This window comes from Centrocercus urophasianus, unplaced genomic scaffold (assembly GCF_019232065.1).
Source record: "Centrocercus urophasianus isolate 14NV4802_14NV808 unplaced genomic scaffold, USGS_Curo_1.0 seq_20, whole genome shotgun sequence".
NCBI lineage: Eukaryota > Metazoa > Chordata > Aves > Galliformes > Phasianidae > Centrocercus > Centrocercus urophasianus.
The window spans coordinates 14,886,647-14,905,576 of NW_024884756.1; the positions used below are offsets into that span (position 1 = coordinate 14,886,647).

Sequence of the window (18,930 nt, forward strand, 5' to 3'; positions counted from 1 at the left end):
AGAGAATATTATTGGCATGGGTCCTTTCACAGAGACAACAAAAGAACTTATCATTAGAGATCCAATAAGTAAGTTGATTATGTGGTGTAAGTTATTGTCATGAGATGAATCTGCAGGAAAATGAGTTTAACGTATTTTTGTGTTTGTTCACAGCTGTTCCTGACCGTCCTGAAGACCTGGAGGTTAAAGCAGTTACAAAGAACTCTGTTACATTAACTTGGAATCCTCCAAAATATAATGGAGGCTCGGATATCACCATGTATGTTCTGGAGAGTCGTCTCATTGGAAAAGAAAAATTCCACAGAGTTACTAAGGAGAAAATGCTTGATAGGAAATATACTGTAGAAGGCTTGAAAGAGGGTGACACCTATGAATATCGTGTGAGTGCTTGCAACATTGTGGGGCAAGGCAAGCCATCATTTTGCACAAAACCAATCACATGCAGGGATGAAATCGGTACGTACCTTTTTCATATTTCTTTTGAAAATAATGATCATTCTTACTGATTCCTTACTTTTTCTTACTAATATTGCTGACATTTGTGGAAATCATATTTTTTAATTTCATCTTTCAGCTCCTCCAACACTTGACCTTGACTTCAGAGACAAACTTATTGTTCGGGTTGGTGAAGCTTTCAGCCTAACTGGACGTTACTCAGGAAAGCCTACACCAAAGATTACTTGGCTGAGGGATGATATTGTTTTGAAAGAAGATAACCGTACAAAGATTAAGACAACTCCTACAACACTTTGTCTGGGGGTACTAAAATCTGTCCGTGAAGATTCAGGCAAATACTGTGTTATTGTAGAGAACAGCACAGGATCAAGAAAAGGGTTTTGTCAAGTTACTGTTGTTGGTAGGTTTCTCTGAACATTAGTACTGCCTTTAATGTTTCATTATAATTCAAATTCATTGAATTATATGAAATGAAAAAACTGTGTCCTTTATTATAATATTCTGATTTATTACACTCTTATTTTTATTGAAATATTATTTATTGAGTTCATAGTTAACTCTGCCTTAATTTATTCTGCATGAATATATATTTCCACAAGCATTTCAAGAATATCAATTTACTGTAGAAAATGTCAGTCACTAAATACTTTATAAGCATTAAGAAATTAGGTTCAGTGAGTCAGACAAGCATTAAGGTAGGAATAACTTCGAGATTTTGATTCCTTATTAAAAATAGATGCTGGGGTTCTATTTTCATAATGTTTTTACTGTATTAACACTGGTTTAATCTCTGTTATTGTTTGAAGATTTTATAAGAACAAGGGTATGATTTATTTTTTTCTTAAACAGATCGCCCGTCACCTCCAGTGGGTCCAGTTATATTTGATGAAGTTCATAAAGATCATATGATAGTTTCCTGGAAACCTCCACTTGATGATGGAGGCAGTGAAATTACAAACTACATTATTGAGAAGAGGGATACACACAGAGACCTGTGGATGCCAGTTACATCTGCTACAGTTAAGACAACATGCAAAATTCCTAAGCTGCTTGAAGGAAGAGAATATCAAGTTCGAATTTATGCTGAAAATCTCTATGGCATAAGTGATCCTCTCATCTCTGATGAGATGAAAGCCAAGGACCGTTTCAGTACGTCACTTGTTTGCTTGTTTATCTTATTTTGATATTGTAATCTTTACTCTGTCTGTTGCCCTCATGAACTCTTGTGGGCTTTTTTTTCCCCAGGTGTTCCTGATGCACCTGAACAACCAGTTATTAAGGATGTTACAAAAGACTCTGCAGTAGTAGTTTGGAACAAACCATATGATGGAGGCAAGCCAATAACAAACTATATTGTGGAAAAGAAGGAAACAATGGCTACTAGATGGGTCAGAGTTACCAAAGACCCAATTTTCCCAAGTACTCAGTTCAAAGTACCTGACCTCCTTGAAGGCTGCCAGTATGAATTCCGTGTTTCAGCAGAAAATGAAATTGGTGTTGGTAATCCTAGTCCACCATCAAAGCCAATTTTTGCTAGAGATCCAATTGGTAAAGTATTAAATTTGCTTTTTTTCATAGAAGCTTTAATGCACTCTTACTTTCACTTAGAAATCCTTTAAAATATTTTCCTTTTTTCCTTTTTTCTTTGCAACAGTAAAACCAAGTCCACCTGTTAATCCGGAAGCAGTAGATAAAACTAAGAATTCTGTTGACTTGACTTGGCAACCACCACGCCATGATGGTAATGGAAAGATAATTGGCTACCTTGTTGAATATCAGAAGGTTGGAGATGAAGAATGGAAAAAGGCCAATCTTACACCAGATTCTTGTCCTGAGACAAAATATAAAGTCACTGGACTTACTGAGGGTTTGACCTATAAGTTCAGGGTCATGGCAGTCAATGCAGCAGGTGAATCTGAACCAGCCTATGTTCCTGATCCAGTAGAAGTAAAGGACAGACTTGGTGAGTGTAATAAAGTCAGATGAGTTTACTTAGGAAGGGACTTGTTTTCTCAATTTCTAAAAAAACTTATTTTGATTCCAGAACCTCCTGAGCTGATACTTGATGCTAATATGGCCCGGGAACAGCATGTAAGAGCAGGAGATACACTGAGACTTAGTGCTGTTATTAAAGGTGTTCCGTTTCCAAAAGTTTCTTGGAAGAAAGAAGACAAGGAAGTCTCACCCAAAGCTGATATTGAGGTTACAGGTGTTGGCAGTAAGCTTGAAATTCGTAACGCTGCCCATGAAGATGGTGGAATTTACTCCCTGACAGTTGAAAATCCAGCTGGTTCAAAGACTGTTTCAGTGAAAGTTCTTGTCTTAGGTAATCTTTTTTTATGTTACTTGCCTGGTTTTATTCTTTAATTTGAGATTAAGAAATGAAAGAATGTCAGGAAAATATCAACAAATTGAGATATAAGGAAAGGTTGAGGGAACTGGGCTTGTTTAGCTTGGAGAAGAGAAGGCTCTGGGGAGACCTCATCGTGGCTTCCGGTACTTGAAGGGAGCATATAAACAGGAGGAGGAACAGCTGTGTACAAGGGTGGATAATGATAGGACAAGGGGGAATGGTTTTAAACTGAGGCAGGGGAGGTTTAGGTTAGATATTAGGAGGAAGTTTTTCCACACAGAGGGTGGTGACACACTGGAACAGGTTACCCAAGGAGGTTGTGGATGCCCCATCCCTGGAAGCATTCAAGGCCAGGCTGGATGTGATTCTGGGCAGCCTGGTCTAGTGGTTGGAGACCCTGCACGTAGCAGGGGGTTGAAACTTGATGATCATTGTGGTCCCTTTCAACCTAGGCCATTCTATGATTCTGTGATAAAATACACAGTAGAAAAAAAAGATTGACACAGGAAATATGTTTGGTTTTTTTTTTTTCCTCTTAGAATCTACTAAATTTAAATAAAAAAAAAAATCTTTGATTATCAAATAGATAACGGATTTGTTTTCAATGTTATTAGATAAGCCTGGTCCACCTAGAAATCTGCAAGTCAGTGATGTTAGAAGTGATTCTTGCTACCTGACATGGAAGGAACCAGAAGATGATGGTGGCTCTGTTATTACCAACTATGTGGTGGAAAGGAAAGATGTAGCTTCTGCACAGTGGGTATCTGTCTCATCGACCTCCAAGAAACGCAGTCACATGGCTAAATATCTCATGGAAGGCACTCAGTATCTTTTCCGAGTTGCAGCTGAGAATCTGTTTGGTAGAGGACCATATGTGGAAACACTCAAGCCAATTAAAGCAATAGATCCACTGCGTAAGTGTTACTCAGTTATGATTTGTTTTATTTATGTTGTTCTCTGTAATTTTTGAAATGGTCCTGTTGGAACTAATGTGAATATTGTTGAGTGTACTATCAGATGGGTCGGCCATCTATTAACTGATGTGGGTTTTATGTTTTAAAAGATCCTCCTGGGCCACCGAAGAATCTGCATCACGTAGATGTTGACAAGACTGAAGTTTCCCTTGTTTGGAATAGACCAGATCGTGATGGCGGTGCTGAGATAACTGGATATTTGGTAGAATATCAGGAAGATGGTGCAGATGAGTGGACAAAGTTCCAAACAGTCCCAATGCTAGACTGTGTTGTTACAGGCCTACAAAAAGGAAAAATATACAAATTCCGTGTGAAAGCTCAAAATATTGTGGGTCTCAGCCTTCCAGATACAACGATACCAATAGAATGTCAAGAAAAACTAGGTAATTTTTAGCTTTTTTGTATTGTTTCACTGATTCTTTCTCTCCTTTAACTATACTCTCTGAAAACCATAATGCAATTTCTGTTTTTTTCTCATTTCAGTACCTCCATCTGTAGAACTAGATGTGAAGTTAATTGAAGGTCTTGTTGTTAAAGCTGGTACCACAGTGAGACTTCCTGCAATTATGAGAGGTGTGCCAGTTCCCACTGCAAAATGGGTTACTGATGACACTGAAATTAAGACGGAAGGCAGACACAAGATAGAGACTGACAATTATTCAACTGTACTTACCATCAAAGACTGTGTAAGAAAAGATACGGGAGAATATCTACTCACAGTATCTAATGCAGCTGGCCACAAAACTGTTGCTCTACATCTTACAGTTTTGGATGTTCCTGGCCCTCCGACTGGTCCTATTAATATTCTTGAAGTAACACCAGAACATATGGTTATCTCTTGGCGCCCTCCTAAAGACGATGGTGGGAGTCCTATAATAAATTATATTGTTGAGAAGCGTCAATCAAAGAAAGAGACTTGGGGAGTAGTTAGCTCTGGAACAAGTCACACAAAAATTAAGATTCCACGACTGCAGAAAGGCTGTGAATATATTTTCCGTGTTCGGGCAGAAAATAAGATAGGCATTGGTGCGCCTCTTGATTCAGAACCAACAGTTGCTAAATATATGTTTGATCCACCATCCCCACCTGGTAAACCAATAGTGTTTGATATTACAGAAAATGCTGCAACAGTATCTTGGACCCTACCAATGTCAGATGGTGGAACTCCAATAACTGGTTATATACTTGAGCGTCGAGAAGCATCTGGTAAATGGGTGCGTGTCAATAAGACACCAATACTTGATATGAAATACAGAGTCACTGGTCTCTTTGAAGGCAACACATATGAATTCAGAGTTTTTGCAGAAAACATGGTGGGCTTAAGCAAGCCGTCTCCAAGCTCTGATCCAATAAAGGCGTCACGTCCTATCACTCCTCCTGGACCACCCATTAATCCAAAATTAAAAGATAAAACCAGAGAAACAGCTGATCTAGTTTGGACAAAACCCCTCAAAGATGGTGGCAGCCCAATTCTGGGATATATTGTGGAATGCCAGAAAACTGGAACTACACAGTGGAACAGGATTAATAAAGATGATCTCATCAGACAATGTGCCTTTAGAGTACCTGGGTTAATAGAAGGAAATGAATATAAATTCCGAATAAAAGCTGTCAACATTGTAGGAGAGGGAGAGCCAAGAGAACTGGCAGAAACTGTACATGCAAAGGATATTCTTTCTCCTCCAGAAGTAAGCTTAGATGTGACTTGTCGAGACTTAATTACTGTCCGAGTAGGCCAAACAATCCATATTACTGGCAAAGTAAAAGGTAGGCCAGATCCTGACATAACGTGGTCTAAGGACGGCAAAGTTTTGGTACAGGAAAAACGCATTGAAATAATCCATGATCTACCTAATGTTGGACTGCAAGTAAAAGAAGCCAAAAGATCTGATCATGGCAAGTATATAATAGCAGCTAAGAACAGCTGTGGACATGCTCAAGGTTTTGCCATTGTGAATGTACTTGACAGACCCGGACCATGTCAGAACCTGAAAATAAGCTATGTCACAAAAGATTCTTGTATGATTGCTTGGGAGAGTCCAGTGGACAATGGTGGCTCAGAAATCACAAATTATATTGTAGAGTACCGTCAACCAAATCAGAGGGGGTGGTCAATTGTGTCCTCTGATGTCACTAAACGGTTAGTAAAGGCAAATCTTATAGAGAACCGTGAATACTTCTTTAGAGTTTGTGCAGAAAACAAAATAGGTCCAGGTCCTTGCATTGAGACCAAAACTCCCATCCTTGCCATAAATCCTATTGACAAGCCTGGAGAGCCGGAAAATCTTCACATTGCGGAGAAAGGAAAAACATTTGTATTTCTGAAATGGAGAAGACCAGATTATGATGGTGGAAGCCCGAATTTAAGTTATCATGTGGAGAGAAAACTGAAAGATTCAGATGAATGGGAAAGGGTTCATAAAGGCAGCATTAAAGAAACACACTACATGGTTGATAAATGTATTGAAAATAAGATTTACCAATTCAGAGTTCAAACCAAGAATGAGGCAGGTGAAAGTGACTGGGTAAAAACTGCTGAAGTTGTTGTGAAGGAAGATCTGCAGAAACCAGTGCTGGACTTGAAGTTAAGCGGGGTACTAACAGTGAAAGCTGGTGACACAATTAGAATTGAGGCTGGAGTCAGAGGAAAACCACAGCCTGAAGTTGCATGGACAAAAGACAAAGATGCAATGGATCTTACAAGGTCTCCAAGAGTCAGCATTGAAACAACATCTGACACATCAAAGTTTGTTCTCGCAAAATCAAGGCGTAGTGATGGTGGGAAATATGTGATTACTGCGACTAACACAGCTGGTAGTTTTGTAGCATATGCTACTGTTATTGTTTTGGATAAACCAGGTCCTGTAAGAAACTTGAAAGTCACTGATATTTCAAGTGACAGATGTACTGTTACCTGGGAACCTCCAGAGGATGATGGCGGTTGTGAAATACAAAACTACATCCTAGAAAAGTGTGAAAGCAAGCGTATGGTTTGGTCTACATACTCTTCTTCTGTCCTAACTAACTATGCAAATGTAACACGCCTCATTGAGGGTAATGAATATATATTCAGAGTTCGTGCAGAGAATAAGATGGGCACTGGTCCACCAACAGAAACACACCCAATTATCGCAAAAACTAAATTTGATAGACCTGGACGCCCTGACCCTCCAGAGGTAACAAGAGTAAGCAAAGAAGAGATGACTGTCGTTTGGAATCCACCAGAATACGATGGTGGCAAGTCAATTACAGGATACATCTTAGAGAAGAAAGAGAAACGATCATTAAGATGGGTTCCAGTTACTAAAACTGCTATTCCAGAGAGACGCAAGAAGGTTACTAATCTCATCCCTGGTCATGAATATCAGTTCCGTGTCAGTGCTGAAAATGAAGTTGGACTTGGAGAACCAAGCTTGCCATCAAGACCAGTAGTAGCAAAAGACCCAATAGGTATAATACTGTTATATTCTACCTTATTTTGTTTTAATGTAAACAGATTGTTAAATTGCATAACTGTATTCTTATCTGTAATTTTTATTGCCTTTCAGAACCACCTGGTCCTCCCACCAACTTGAGGGTGGTTGATAGTACAAAGAGTTCAATAACCCTTGGCTGGGGAAAACCAGTGTACGACGGTGGTGCTCCAATTATTGGATATGTTGTGGAAATTAGACCAAAAGTGGAAGGTGCCGATCCTGAAGCAGGGTGGAAACGATGCAATGTTGCTGCTCAAGTTATTCATACAGAATTTACGGCCACCAGTCTGGATGAGAAACAATTATATGAGTTCAGAGTTTCTGCCCAAAATCAGGTTGGCCTTGGCCGGCCAGCAGAACTGAAAGAAGCTGTGTCTCCCAAAGAAATACTTGGTAAGTTTTCCCATTTTTGCTATGAGTTTTTGCATGCAATCTTTATTTGCTCTGTTTTTAACTTATTTCATGTCCTAAACTTTGAATTTTATTTCTGTAAATTTATCTTTTAGAACCTCCTGAGATTGAATTGGATGCAAGCATGAGAAAGTTAGTCACAGTAAGAGCAGGATGTCCTATCAGACTTTTTGCCATTATTAGAGGTCGCCCAGCACCAAAAGTCACTTGGAGGAGAATGGGTATTGATAACGTCATCAGAAAAGGACAAGTTGATCTGGTTGACACTATGGCCTTCTGTGTTATCCCTGATTCAACACGTGATGACTCAGGCAAATATTCATTGACACTCGTCAATGTAGCTGGAGAAAAGGCTGTGTTTGTGAACGTTAGAGTTCTGGGTAAGTAACCAGAAAACTATCTGCAGACATTGTTTTAATAATATTGTATGTTCATTACAGAAATCTTTATGCCCACTAATGCTGAAGTTTTTGAGCACAAGTAAATATATTGGCTAACACTGTCTCTGATTGTGTAACATCCTGTTAGTACTCCTTAATTGTAATTTGAAGAATTTTCAATACAATGACTTGCATAAATTGAAATTTCTTTATAGATACTCCTGGACCTGTGTCGGACTTCAGAGCTTCAGATGTCACCAAGATGTCATGCCATCTCTCATGGGCACCTCCAGAGAATGATGGCGGTAGCCCAGTGACTCATTACATCCTGCAGAAACGTGAGGCTGACAGGAAGACTTGGGGAACAGTCACTGCAGAGCTAAAGAAAACTAGTTTCCAAATAGCTAACCTTGTACCTGGAAATGAATATTACTTCAGAGTAACAGCGGTAAATGAATATGGATCAGGTGTTCCAAGTGACATACCAAAACCAGTCCTAGCAACAGATCCCTTAAGTAAGTATGCTTTTATGCATATTACATTGTTTTCTATGATTAAGTAAGATTTGGGATTTTTTTTTAAAGCAGTTATTTCTAAACAGGATAATGCTACTATCTACTCAGTGTCATAAATATTTGCATCAGTTACTTTCAGATAACACATGTGAATGCAGTATTTTCACAATTTTTCAAAAAGTTTCCTCTTTTCTATATTTCACTAGTTGAATTAACATAAATAGCATCCAACAATTCAGAAAATCTTGGTAATTCATTGTTTAATGTTTCTTTACCTCTCCTTCTCTTTTTCCCACTCCTAAAGGTGAACCTGATCCACCAAGAAAACTTGAAGTTACTGAAATTACAAAGAACAGTGCTACTTTAGGCTGGCTGCCACCACTGCGTGATGGAGGTTCAAAAGTTGATGGGTATATTGTTAGCTACAAAGAAGATGAACAACCAGAAGATCGTTGGACAGAATATTCAGTAGTCAAAGACCTCTCTATTGTTGTTGCTGGTCTGAAAGAAGGAAAAAAGTACAAATTTAGAGTGGCAGCTCGAAATGCTGTTGGAGTAAGTTTTCCAAGAGAAGCTGAAGGAGTATTTGAAATTAAAGAACAACTCAGTAAGTACCTAATTCGATTTTACCCTTGTTACAATGCTCTCCTTAGCAATAAAATAGGCAAGCATTCTTGTTCTAAGTTTGAGACCTAAGAAGCCAATTACTTGATGAAGTCATCTTGAGGATTATGATTAACTGTACTGGATATTTTCACAGGTCAAAAAGGATGAGCATGACTTATTAAACAATATTGTGTGCATTGCTTCAGTTGGAGCCAGAAGACAGGAATTAGGGAGAGATAATAAATATATCCAATTTACTTAAAATGAAAGAGAAAAGGGGAACAGTAGGTCAACAGTAGAGTGAGATAAGTGGGCTTTGAAGTGGTTGTTCTTTTGAGATAAGAGAGAAAATGTTGCTTGTTTTGTAGAGTAACTCGGGAATGTAAAGCTAAAACAGGGGTGGAGGACATACCAGCCTAGTGGAGTACTTCAGGCAAAGGAAGACATAAGAGTGTGCAAAAATTAAGAACAGCCTCCTTCATCTGTGATGTGGAGAGAGGTACAGGATCAACAGAGAATGAAAACTAGACAGGGGCAGGAAGAAAAGTACACTAAACGTATGGACAGTCTTCTATTGGAAGGCAACAAAAATTTGTGCAAACATTAGGAAAGGGGCTCTAGTTTGAAGAGTGATTCAAAAGTAGTAAAAAGATAGGCTGTGGAAACAGATTAAATTCAGTGAGAATTTCAGTCTTTCTTTTCTTCTCCTTCATGTCTGTCTTGTAGAAAGTAGGAACTCATCTGTACAATAGGTTATCCATGTCAGATTTCATAGGAGTTGTGCGATTCGTTCAGTGTGCAAGAAATTCAAACTGAGATTTTTTTTCTTATAATCTGTATGAGAATGCAAAAGTAAGACTAGCATGGATATTGCACACTGCAAAATCCTAGTTGTTCATAAGTGGACCTAAATTAAAAATTATCAAGTTGTTCCTACTTGTTATTCCACTTGAGGGAGATGAGAAGAACTTTCACATGAAAGCATGAGAAGTGAATTGATAAGTCATAGAAGTTGAATTTATATGTCACTGTCTGTTTTTTTCCAGTCCCACCTAAGATCCTGATGCCTGATCATGTTCACATTAAAGCTGGGAAGAAGCTGAGAATTGAAGCTCACGTATATGGGAAACCTCAGCCAGTTTGTAAATGGCTGAAAGGAGATGAAGATGTAATCACATCCAGTCGCCTTGCTGTGCATAAAGCAGAAAAGTCTTCTGTTCTTATCATTAAGGATGTGACTAGGAAAGATTCTGGTTTTTACACTCTTACTGCAGAAAACAGCTCTGGTACTGACAGTCAGAAAATCAGAGTGATAGTCATGGGTATGTATCATTTAATTACTTTCTTAAAAATCCGATTTTATACAAAACTAGTTTTAGTATGTTCCAGTGGTTTCCATTTTCCTTCATAACTTTCAATGTGTTTCTTTTTGTAGATAAGCCAGGTCCACCACAGCCTCCATTTGACATTTCTGAAATAGATGCTGATGCTTGCACTCTTGCATGGCATATACCTCTTGAAGATGGTGGCAGTAACATTACCAACTATGTAGTTGAAAAATGTGATGTAAGCCGAGGAGACTGGGTAACAGCTTTAGCTTCTGTCACAAAGACAAGCTGCAGAATTGGAAAACTGATTCCTGGAGAAGAATACATGTTCCGTGTTCGTGCTGAAAATCGTTTTGGGATTTCTGAGCCACTTAATTCTGACAAGATGATTGCAAGGTTCCCATTTGGTATGTCAGATTTTCACAGCAACATCTCTCTTTTCTTTTTTTTTTTTTCCCTTCCTAATAAGAAAACATGTGAGATTTATATCAATTCTTGTATTTCTGTCTAGATGTACCCAGTGAACCAAAGAATGCACGTATTACCAAGGTTAATAAGGACTGCATTTTTGTTGCCTGGGATAGACCAGATAGTGATGGAGGCAGTCCAATCACTGGTTATCTTATTGAACGCAAAGAAAGGAACAGCTTGCTGTGGGTGAAAGCTAATGATACAGCTGTGCGTTCCACAGAGTACCCTTGTGTGGGGCTCATTGAAGGTCTTGAGTATGCTTTCAGAATTTATGCACTGAACAGAGCTGGAGCAAGTAAACCTAGTAAACCAACTGAGATTGTCACGGCAAGGACACCAGTCGGTAAGCCAGACAAACCACTGAGTAGCAACAGACTACTGTTTTTATGATCATTTCAAATGTATCTGCAATTCTTCATAGAGTTTGCACTTTTGTTTTCATGTTTGCTGTGAATGCGTTATATGGTCATACTGTAGACCGGATCCAGATCTGTTAAATATTTCATATATATTTTAAATATATTTATTAATATAGTAGCTATTAAAAAACAGCAACAAAACACCAGACTAAAACATGATCTTACTCCTAGATCCTCCTGGAAAACCTGAAGTTATTGATGTCACTAAGAGTACTGCATCGCTGGTATGGACAAGACCAAAGCATGATGGTGGTAGCAAGCTTATTGGCTACTTTGTTGAAGCTTGCAAATTACCTGGTGACAAGTGGGTCCGGTGCAATACAACTCCACATCAAATACCTCTGGAAGAGTACACTGCTACTGATCTGGAAGAAAATGCTCAATATCAATTTAGAGCAATTGCTAAGACAGCAGTTAATATTAGCCGACCTTCAGAACCTTCTGATCCGGTGACCATTCACCCAGAAAATGGTGAGAAATGCAAAAACATTTGAGAACTCTGAGAATCTATCCATATTGAACTAATAGTCATGAGAAGAATGGGATGCTTACCTCTTACTAAACTGATTAAATCTTGTGCTCTTTCCCTTCAGTTCCTCCCAGAATAGAGTTGGATCTATCTATGCAATCACAGCTAACAGTAAAAGCTGGAACTAATGTACGTCTGGAGGCCAAAGTATATGGAAAACCAATGCCAACCATCACTTGGAAGAAAGAAGGAGAACATTTAAAGCCATCAGAAGGTGTTAAGATAACTACTAAGAGAAATCTTGCTGTTGTTGAGCTGTTCAGTGTTAACAGGAAGCAAACAGGAGACTATACTATAACTGCTGAAAATCCAAGTGGATCAAAGTCAGCAACTATTAGGCTTAAAGTACTTGGTAAGCTAAAGACCATCTGTTAATAAATGCATTTGTGGTTAAATTATATAGCAAGAGCTAGTGGTATCACATACTGTTGTTTATTCTTCTAGATAAGCCTGGTCCTCCAGCCTCTGTAAAAATCAAGCATATGTATGCAGATCATGCAATGCTTTCTTGGGAGCCTCCTCTAGAAGATGGAGGTTCAGAAATTACTAATTACATTGTTGACAAACGTGAAACAAGCAGACCAAACTGGGCTCAGGTCAGCGCCACTATACCCATTACAAGTTGCACAGTGGAGAAACTAATAGAAGGGCATGAGTACCAGTTCCGTATATGTGCTGAGAACAAATATGGTGTTGGAGACCCTATATTGACTGAATCAGCAGTTGCTAAGAATCCATATGGTAAGTGTTTAGCAGGCTATCTTCACAAGTCACTGTTTTTTGTGGGTTGTTTTTTTTTTTTTTTTTTTTGTATACACTTATGGATGTCAACATAACTTTCAAATAAATCTTTACAGATGTACCTGGACCTTGTGATCCACCAGTAATCAGTAATGTAACAAAAGACTTTATGACTGTTAGCTGGAAGCCACCAGCTAATGATGGTGGGTCCCCAATAACTGGTTATATACTTGAGAAGCGTGAAACTAAAGCTCTTACCTGGACAAAGGTAAACAGGAAGCCTGTCATTGAAAGAACTGTTAAGGCTGCAGGACTCCAAGAAGGAACAGAATACGAGTTCCGGGTGATCGCATTGAATAAGGCTGGACCTGGCAAGCCTAGTGCACCATCCAAAGCGGTGTATGCTCGTGATCCTCAATGTAAGCTTAAAGTCTCAGATATTTTCCATGGTATTTCCAAATATTTTTGTACAGCATTTGGTATAATTAACTTTCTGCTGTTTTAATTCTCAGATCCTCCTGGCCCACCTGCTTTCCCAAAGGTGGTTGACACTACTCGTAATTCAATAAGCCTGTCATGGAGCAAACCAGCATATGATGGTGGAAGCCCTATTATTGGTTATCTAGTAGAATCAAAAAGAGCTGACACAGACAACTGGGTCAGATGCAATCTTCCCAAGAACTTACAGGCTACACACTTTGTGGTAACAGGGCTGATGGAAGATACAGAGTATCAGTTCCGCATATATGCTGTCAATAAGATTGGATACAGTGATCCAAGTGATGTCCCTGATAAACACACTGCGAAAGATATTTTAAGTATGTTCGTGGAAAGTATATTATCATGTTCACTTTTGTTTTAATTCATGGGATGGCTTTTAAATGAAGGGTTTGTCACACATCATTTAAAAAAGGATTAGTTTGGAATGTGTCATTTCTCAAAGGAATGTTGTTTAAAAGTAACTAATTTGGAAAAAAATGGGGCAGTTAGGAACTGAGAAGAATTGTACTGGTGTGTGCATTTTTCATTTATATGCCAGATACTCTTCCACTTCCTATTTTTTCTCTTACTAATCATAAATCAGACTTTTCAGGTAGTCTTCATGTCTTCTAAATAATTTGAAGCCAAAATTATTATTCTAAGAGTCTGTGCGTGACACTATGTAAACGTAAACTGGAACGCAGGAAATTCCATCTGAACATGAAGAAGAACTTTTATTTAGAGGATGCCAGAGCACAGGAACAGACTACCTGGAGAGGTTGTGGATCTCTTTCACTGGAGATACATAAAACCCAACCAGATTTTCCTGTGTAACCTTCTACAGGGAACCTGTTTTAGCAGGGAGATTGGATCTGATGGTCTTCAGAGATCCCTTCCAAGTCCTGTGATTCTGTGAGACTTATTTCCTAAGAGCTGTACTGGCTTCTATATTCATTTTGCCATACATAGAAAATCATTCCTTCACAGAACTGCTTTGGTTCAAGAAAAGTAGTACAGACTTCGTACTCCTTTGAATTATGGAGGAAATTAGAGTCCTTTTTATATGATAAGTAATGTAAACGATGGAAAAAAATAATGGAAATGATGGCAAAGTCTATACTTGATCTTGAAATGAGAATCAGGACACAAACTCACTAATATCATCATGGACAAAAGAATTGGTTAATCTAGTGGAATGCCTGTAAAGCAGTACTCTTGTCAGAGAAACCTTAGTGATAGTCATCATAAAGGTTATGTTTTAATCACCTCATTTTTGTTTAACAGTTCCTCCTGAAGGAGAACTTGATGCAGAACTAAGGAAAGTACTTGTATTACGCGCTGGAGTCACAATGAGACTTTATGTGCCGGTAAGAGGACGACCACCTCCCAAGATTACGTGGTCTAAAGTGGGTGCCAACTTAAGAGACAGACAAGGATTAGAGATCAAATCAACTGATTTTGATACCTTCCTGCGCTGTGAAAATGTAAACAAATACGATGCTGGAAGATACGTCCTCAGTCTGGAGAATAGTTGTGGTAAAAAGGCATACACCATTGTTGTGAAAGTACTTGGTAAGTGCCAGAGTTTTCCCCCAGAATAATATAATGGTTCAATTTGTAACTTTTTTTTTTCTTGCATCTCATTTACTAAATTAAATCCATGGGATTTGTGCTTATCTAGATACTCCAGGCCCTCCTGTTAACCTTGTTGTAAAGGAAGCATCTAAAGATTCTGCTTATATAACATGGGAACCTCCACTAATTGATGGTGGCAGTCCAATCACAAATTATGTTGTTGAAAAACGTGATGCAGAAAGAAAGTCATGGTCCACAGTAACAGCAGAATGTCCAAAGACAAGCTACAGGATAACTAACTTAGAAGAAGGCAAATCCTACTTCTTCAGGGTTTTTGCTGAAAATGAATATGGTATCGGAGACCCCTGTGAAACTCGTGATGCTGTTAAAGCTTCTGGTAAGAAAAATCAGTCAATTTCTCCTATTTTGATATTCAATTCTTTTTTTTTTTTTTTTTTTTTTTTTTTTTTTAGCCTGAAAGGACACTAACTATACTTTTTTTCCTCTTCTAGAAACACCCGGGCCAGTTGTGGATCTAAAAGCTTCAGCTGTAACAAAATCATCTTGCAATTTAGTATGGAAAAAGCCTATCAGTGATGGTGGAAGCCGTATTTTTGCCTATGTTGTGGAAGTTCTCATTGGTGAAGATAAGTGGCAAGAAGTGATGCGGTCAAAGAACCTTCATTATTCAATGAGAGACCTAAAGGAAGGTCAAGAATACACGTTCAGAGTTAGAGCCCAAAATGATGCTGGATATGGAACTCCAAGGGAGCTCACAATTGTGGCAAGAGATGATGTTGGTATGAAGCAACTTAAAAGATAATTAATTCACTCACCAAACCACATTTATTTCATGCTTAGCATCGTTGCTGTATGTACATGTATATCAGATGCCTCTAAAAGGAAGAAAATTTTTCTGTGAGGGTGGTGAGGCTCTGCAGCATGGAAAACTCTGGCCCAGGGAAGCTGTGCGTGCCCCATTCATGGAGATGTTTAAGGCCAGATTGGATAGGGCTTTGAGGAGCCTGAGTTAGTAGGAGATGTCCCTGTCACTGACATGGGGGTTGGAATTAGATGGTCTTTAAGGTCACTTTCAGCACAGACCTTTCTATGATTCTCTGAAAAGAGCATCTGAATTTTATCTCAGAATTTACACTTACTTTAATAATTGATCTTTTTCTTTTTTTTTTTTTTTTTTTTTTTTTTCAGTGGCACCTGATCTTGATTTAAGAGATCTACCTGATTTGTGCTATGTAGCTAAAGAGGGTAGCAATTTCCGTCTTAAAATCCCTATTAAAGGCAAGCCTTTCCCAACTGTAACTTGGAAGAAAGATGAAGACAAGGCACTTACTGAGAGTGGAAGAGTTGCTTTTGAATCTACGGCAGTAAACACAACACTTTTAGTACGTGACTGCCAGAAAGCTGATGCTGGAAAATACACAATCACTCTGAAGAATGTTGCTGGCAGCAAGGAAGGCACCATTTCTGTGAAAGTTGTTGGCAAACCTGGCATACCAACAGGTCCAGTGAAATTTGATGAAGTCACAGCTGATGCCATGACTTTAAAATGGGGTCCTCCAAAAGATGATGGTGGTTCAGAAATCACTAACTATGTTATAGAGAAAAGAGATAATATAAGCAATAAGTGGGTGACTTGTGCCTCTGCAGTCCAGAAAACTACATTTAGAGTTACACGGCTTCATGAAGGAAATGAATATACGTTCAGGATCAGGGCTGAAAATAAATATGGAGTAGGTGAAGGTCTTAAATCTGACCCTGTTGTTGCAAAACATCCATTTGGTAAGTAATCATTATAATATTCCAATTGTTATAAAAAGGTTTTAGAGGTGATATTCATTGTTAATGATGCTGCATTTTTTAATATTGTTTAGATGTGCCTGATGCTCCTCCACCCCCCAACATTGTTGATGTTCGACATGATTCTGTATCTTTAACTTGGACAGATCCCAGAAGTACTGGAGGCTCACCAATCACAGGTATATTCCCAAAAGCCTCCTTACTATTCCGGTTCTTAATAGTTTGGGAGAATAATTGGTTGATTTCACTGTTTTACTTTCTATTCTTTCTGTATGATGAATCTTCTAAAAGGCCTAATTTCAAAAGAAGGAAGTCAGGAAGTGTCTAACCAAGAAAGTTTTTATGCAGAGAGACAAAACAGCCAAAGCACCAAAAAACTATCACGGCTACATGTTACATCACTTGGGGCTGTACAATTTGCATTACAAGCGTCTCACTGTTTTTCTTAGATACATCTGTAATGTATGTCCACATCTGTTTCTTAATCTGGTTTTCAGTGTTGTCTTGTGCGATTCCTACGTGACATACCATGCAAACAGTATGATATTTTGCAAATGTGTGGTAAATGAAGATCTCTAGAAATCCTCTCATTTTCATCTCACATTTATCTTCTAGGTTATCATATCGAATTCAAAGAAAGAAATAGTCTTTTGTGGAAGAGAGCCAATACAATTCCAATCAGAATGAAAGATTTCAGAGTGACAGGATTAACTGAAGGACTGGAGTATGAGTTCAGAGTAATGGCAATCAATATAGCTGGAGTAGGTAAACCAAGTCCACCATCTGAACCTGTTGTGGCACTTGATCCCATTGGTAAGTTTATAAGGAGAACAAAATGAAAAAAAAATTCTTCTGAAAGCTGAAATCGCTGTTTTTTGACCATGGTTTACCATTTTTTCTTTAAGATCCTCCTGGGAAACCTGAAGTTATCAATGTAACAAGGAACTCAGTAACACTTATTTGGACAGAACCAAAATATGATGGTGGACATAAGTTAACTGGCTATATTGTTGAAAAGCGTGATTTGCCTTCGAAGACTTGGACTAAAGCTAATCATGTGAATGTTCCAGACTGTGCATTCACTGTAACTGACCTTACTGAAGGTTCCAAATATGAGTTCAGAATTAGAGCTAAGAACACTGCTGGGGCTATCAGTCCTCCATCTGAATCCACAGGAACCATAATATGCAAGGATGAGTATGGTATGTAGATGGCATCAAAATTAATTCTATTTGAATAATTAATATCATGCCAAATCCTTTTTTTGTTTGTTTATTTGTTTGTTTGGCTGGTTATTTTACTATCTTCTTTGTAAATGAATCGGTGGTTTGTTTGTTTGTTTTTACAGAGGCACCAACAATTGTTATCGAACCTACTTTGAAGGAAGGTTTAACAGTGAAAGCAGGAGACACAATTACTGTATCTGCTATTAGTATTCGTGGTAAACCACCTCCGACTTCAGCATGGTCAAAAGCTGGAAAAGATTTTAGACCTTCAGAGCTTGTGCACATTGAAACTACACCCACTTCTTCTACCCTAACTGTCAAATATGCAACCAGAAAGGATTCTGGAGAATACACAATCACTGCAACCAATCCTTTTGGCACTAAACAAGAGAGTGTACATGTGAAAGTTTTAGATGTTCCAGGACCTCCAGGGCCTATTGAGATCAGCAATGTTTCAGCAGAAAAAGCCACTCTGACATGGTCACCTCCTGCAGAAGATGGTGGATCACCAATCAAATCATATATTCTTGAAAAGAGAGAAACTAGCCGATTGCTCTGGACATTAGTGGCTGAAAATATCGAGACTTGTAGGCATGTTGTTAGCAAACTCATTCAAGGAAATGAGTATGTTTTCCGTGTCTCAGCAGTAAATCAATATGGCAAGGGTGAACCAGTACAATCAGAACCAGTTAAAATGGTGGACAGATTTGGTAAGTTGAACAAGCGAAGAAGTTCAAGTATACTTTTAATAATCTCTGAGGACTTGATTTTTTTCTGAACTTTGTACTTTCTTCTTTTCTATCAGGTCCCCCTGGTCCTCCTGGAAAACCAGAAGTAACAAATGTGACTAAAAATACTGTGACAATTACCTGGAAAAGGCCAGTAGATGATGGCGGAAGTGAAATCACAGGTTACTATGTGGAGCGGAGAGAAAAGAAAGGTTTAAGATGGGTCAGAGCAACAAAGAAACCAGTTTCAGATCTTAGATGCAAAGTAACTGGTCTCCTGGAAGGAAGTGAATACGAATTCCGTGTCAGTGCAGAAAACAGAGCGGGAGTTGGACCACCAAGTGATGCTTCAAACTCAGTCATGTGCAAGGATGTTGCATGTTAGTATCATGCTTTTTAATTTTTGAGTGGTGGTTGGGGGATAATTTTAGACAGTATAAGAGT

General features: G+C 38.5%; 1 protein-coding gene across 1 annotated transcript in view; it reads left to right on the forward strand.

Moving 5' to 3' along the window:
- Positions 1–18,930, forward strand: part of LOC122162068 (titin-like) — a 236,491-nt gene that overhangs the window by 172,087 nt on the left and 45,474 nt on the right. Inside the window, exons 232-262 of the mRNA XM_042821962.1 lie at positions 1–68; positions 154–456; positions 575–856; positions 1,306–1,605; positions 1,702–2,004; positions 2,111–2,419; positions 2,501–2,782; positions 3,424–3,723; positions 3,873–4,166; positions 4,267–7,233; positions 7,332–7,652; positions 7,766–8,050; positions 8,266–8,565; positions 8,870–9,172; positions 10,218–10,493; positions 10,607–10,906; positions 11,011–11,313; positions 11,561–11,860; positions 11,983–12,270; positions 12,363–12,659; positions 12,776–13,078; positions 13,172–13,477; positions 14,424–14,711; positions 14,821–15,111; positions 15,227–15,514; positions 15,924–16,514; positions 16,607–16,711; positions 17,148–17,345; positions 17,438–17,734; positions 17,881–18,468; positions 18,564–18,866. The exon at positions 1–68 is cut by the window's left edge and continues 235 nt beyond it. Of these exons, the coding sequence (XP_042677896.1) occupies positions 1–68; positions 154–456; positions 575–856; positions 1,306–1,605; positions 1,702–2,004; positions 2,111–2,419; positions 2,501–2,782; positions 3,424–3,723; positions 3,873–4,166; positions 4,267–7,233; positions 7,332–7,652; positions 7,766–8,050; positions 8,266–8,565; positions 8,870–9,172; positions 10,218–10,493; positions 10,607–10,906; positions 11,011–11,313; positions 11,561–11,860; positions 11,983–12,270; positions 12,363–12,659; positions 12,776–13,078; positions 13,172–13,477; positions 14,424–14,711; positions 14,821–15,111; positions 15,227–15,514; positions 15,924–16,514; positions 16,607–16,711; positions 17,148–17,345; positions 17,438–17,734; positions 17,881–18,468; positions 18,564–18,866 (11,939 nt within the window). The remainder of the gene's footprint in view (positions 69–153; positions 457–574; positions 857–1,305; positions 1,606–1,701; positions 2,005–2,110; positions 2,420–2,500; positions 2,783–3,423; positions 3,724–3,872; positions 4,167–4,266; positions 7,234–7,331; positions 7,653–7,765; positions 8,051–8,265; positions 8,566–8,869; positions 9,173–10,217; positions 10,494–10,606; positions 10,907–11,010; positions 11,314–11,560; positions 11,861–11,982; positions 12,271–12,362; positions 12,660–12,775; positions 13,079–13,171; positions 13,478–14,423; positions 14,712–14,820; positions 15,112–15,226; positions 15,515–15,923; positions 16,515–16,606; positions 16,712–17,147; positions 17,346–17,437; positions 17,735–17,880; positions 18,469–18,563; positions 18,867–18,930) is intronic.